The 3,437-nt window shown below is 44.7% G+C and overlaps 1 protein-coding gene across 9 annotated transcripts in view; it reads left to right on the top strand.

Moving 5' to 3' along the window:
• The first annotated feature begins 149 nt into the window (after nucleotides 1–149).
• The window catches only part of LOC131108577 (receptor-type tyrosine-protein phosphatase mu-like), a 44,852-nt gene continuing 41,564 nt past the window's right edge, over nucleotides 150–3,437 (top strand). For all 9 annotated transcript variants that reach the window (XM_058059639.1, XM_058059640.1, XM_058059637.1 and 6 more), the window contains exon 1: nucleotides 150–437. In XM_058059639.1, the coding sequence (XP_057915622.1) occupies nucleotides 383–437 (55 nt within the window). In that variant the 5' untranslated portion in view covers nucleotides 150–382. The remainder of the gene's footprint in view (nucleotides 438–3,437) is intronic.

The raw sequence follows: 3,437 nt of genomic DNA, 5'->3' as shown, positions 1-3,437 counted from the left end.
ATTTTCTTTGGTCATTCTCATCATTTCTCATTCGCCCCCCCCCTTATAACGCCCCCTCCACCCACCACCACCAGGTCTCTCACCCCCCACCCGTGACGTCACAGCTTTTGCCCCCCTCCCAATAGGCAGGAAAAAGAAAGAGGAGAGCAAAGACCCACAAATTCGTGCACGTGAGGGAGAGCGTGAACGCGCCTATGAGTGACGGCGCGTCGGACAGGAGAAGACGAGAAGAAAAAGAAGAAGAAAAGCTCGAAGAAGAGAGGACAAACAAAAAGAAGAAGAAGAGGAGTTAAAAAGGGGGGAAAAAAGTGCGGGAGGAGTTGATCGCTACTTTTCCCCTCCAGCTGCGGACCGAACAGAACCGAAGAGGAAAGAGAAGAACATGGACGCTTCAACTTTACTGCTCCTCTCCTTACACATGACGGCCGCCCTCAAAGGTAAGAACACCACCACAGAACTAGCAGCCGGTTCTCCAGGAACCCGGTCTGGCGGGGTAGGTCGCCATGGTTTAGGATTTTGGGAGAGGAGGGGTGTCAACGCTACATTCATGTTCGTGTGTGTCTAAGTGACGGTATCCAAGTTTCCATCAGGAAAATCTCCTCCCTTCCTTTCCTCCTCTCTTTTCTCTTCCTCCTCTTCTTTTCACCGTCCTGCCCCAAAAGTCACTCATAGATTAATTACATCAATTAAGTCAATTACAAGTAGTATGGTTTTCTTGAAGCACTTTTAGCGGTCAAAGGTCAACAAAATGGAAGTCTAAATTGTCAGGGCAGGTCTCGGCACTTGTCAATTGACGTTGCCAACACGTCAATCAAGTTGCAAAACAAGCAATTATAACTTCAATCAATTAATTAGTGTTTAGTTGGCATTTGACAATAAATGAAGCTGTGTGTGTGTGTCGGAGTGTGTTTATTTATACGTGTGAGAGAGGGAAGCAGCCGAGAATGAAATGAAAGTGTCCATAGTCCAAGATGGCCGCCATGCTCTAATAATTGTGTTGATGTAGCGATACTAATGATATCGTCTGCTTGGTTTTGGGACACAGCTGTCTAAGCAAAGGCTAGGCTAATGTGCGCTATTTGTTGTGAAAAGCAAGGGTGGTGTCCTTCTTGTTTTGCGCTATGCTATGCTAAGCTAGGCTAATGTCATATCCGCCATGACTTGACGAATATCTTCAATACTAAGCTAGGCTAATGCCCTCCATGTAGTGTATTAAGCTTTAGTGGTGGGAAAAACTGTTTGTTTCAGTGAACCGGATCATTTTGGTTCATTTAATAAAAAGATCCGTTCATTTCGGTCAATTATCCTGTGATCTACAACTGTGCATAGACCCGTTCAGCTGTGTCGAGTCAGTCCGTTCACTCATGTTCACGTTCGTTTTGACTCAACAGCGCAACAACACGTGATGACTAGTGGTGTGTCGGTTATGAACGAACGGGTCAAAAGAAATGGTTCTTTTTTGTGAACGGAATGAACAAGGTCACCGACTGTGTCGGTCAATCTCTCGGTCTCTGTCTTTCAGTCAACTATTGACCAACACTGTCGGTGACCTTGTTCATTCCGATCACAAAAAAATAACTAGTTCTTTTGACTCGTTCGTTCATGACCGACACACCACTCGTCATCACGTGTTGTTCGTTCTGACTCAACAGTGCAATGTGAACATGAGTGAACGGACTGACTCGACACAGCTGAACAATTCTATGCACAGGGGGAGAACACAGACCAACGACCAATTGACCGAAATGAACGAATCTTTTTACTGAATGAACCAGAATGATCCGATTCACTGAAACAAACAGTTTTTCCCACCACTAAAGCTTAATACACTACATGGAGGGCATTAGCCTAGCTTAGCATTGAGATTATTCATCAAATCATGGATGGTATGACATTAGCATAGCTTAGCATAGCTTAGCATAGCATAAAACAAGGAGGACATCACAAATGGAGCACATTAGCCTAGCCGCTACACCACTACACCACTACTAAGCTTCTTTTATGATAAAGAACTCAATATATTCATGCTTGAATGATACTGGTGCCCGCAACGCATACAATGGTTTGTACAATGTCCTCTGTGTTTCTGAGTTTGTGCTCAGGTGAAGGGAAACGTCCTCCATGTTTTTTATGCTAAGCAAGACGAATGTCCTCCACGCTTGGCTACCGTCCATTTGTGCTAAGCTAGGCTAATCCCGCCCAAGTGGCTCCTTGATGTGATGAAGACCACTACACAACAAAGTCATGTGACATGCAAGATGGCTTCTTTTAGTGGTGTGCGATTTGAGTCTGCAGCACGATTCTTTAATATACAGCACACACACACACGTATACACTCCCTTGTGACCTGATGTGTCCAGGTTCGGGCTGTCGCTGATTCAGGACTTTACCTTTTCTCCTTGAGTGCATGTGTGTGTGTGTGCTTATGTGTGTGTGTGTGTGTGTGCAGGTGTAGTCAGGTCAGCTCTTTGTTTTGTCTCGTCAGGATTTTAATGAAGCTCACACTCTATGTGTGTGTATGTGTGTGTGTATCTGATGTTAACTACATTTAAAAAAAAAAACGATGGTGCACTTTTGAAGTGATTTAGGCGGAGAAGTACCACTCTCTTCTTTTTTTTTTTTTCCGTGGCGTTCCATGCTTAGTGTGGCGTTGCATTGCATTAAAAACACATCAACACAAAGTCTTAACAAGCCTTCATTGGCACAATGGCGGGGCGGCCTTGGCGACACTGAGCTTGCGAGTGCGGGCCCGCGGGATTAACATAGCCGCCTGGAGACGCGGCGTGCGCAACACCAGCGAGGATTAGGAGGTCGGATTTACGCTCCTTTTGTTTAACGTGGGAGATGAGATGGAAGCTGCGAAGTGTGTATGTGTGTGTGTGTGTCTTGAAGGCACTTGCTGCATGTTACTGCAGTTGAATAAGCTCCGCCCCTTGTTGCTTGTAAGTGGACTTAGGAAGATAACTTGCTGTGTGTTTCCAAACAGGAAGTGACCCTTATTTGTAAACAATACATGTGTCAATCACACTATGTGAACCGCTACATCATCAATGTTAGAAGCTCCTCCTCCTTACTGTTGCTGCCCAATCAGAAACGACTTGCATTGCACCTGAATGTCCAAGTGTCCCCGTTTCGTGTCTATATGTCCTCACGCTACATCTCCATGACAACGGGCTGTAAGCAAATCATTTTTTTAACATGAGATTATTAAAACAGTCAGCATGTCTTCAAAAGATTACACATGTGTGTGTGTGTGTGTGTGTGTGTTTTAATCCCTGTTTTGAGATGTCAGTCTGATTAGTGTTGTGGCCCAAATCCCAGATCATATTCAAAGGATTATTGTTTGAAGATACGCATCTATCTATATGTGTGTGTGTGTGTGTATGTGTGTGTGTGTGTGTATGAGAGAGACAGAACTAATGAGATGTGGATTAGTG

This window comes from Doryrhamphus excisus, chromosome 21, assembly GCF_030265055.1.
Source record: "Doryrhamphus excisus isolate RoL2022-K1 chromosome 21, RoL_Dexc_1.0, whole genome shotgun sequence".
Classification (NCBI taxonomy): domain Eukaryota; kingdom Metazoa; phylum Chordata; class Actinopteri; order Syngnathiformes; family Syngnathidae; genus Doryrhamphus; species Doryrhamphus excisus.
The sequence above is the reverse complement of the archived record's forward strand: the minus strand, read 5'-3'. Positions and strand labels throughout refer to the sequence as shown.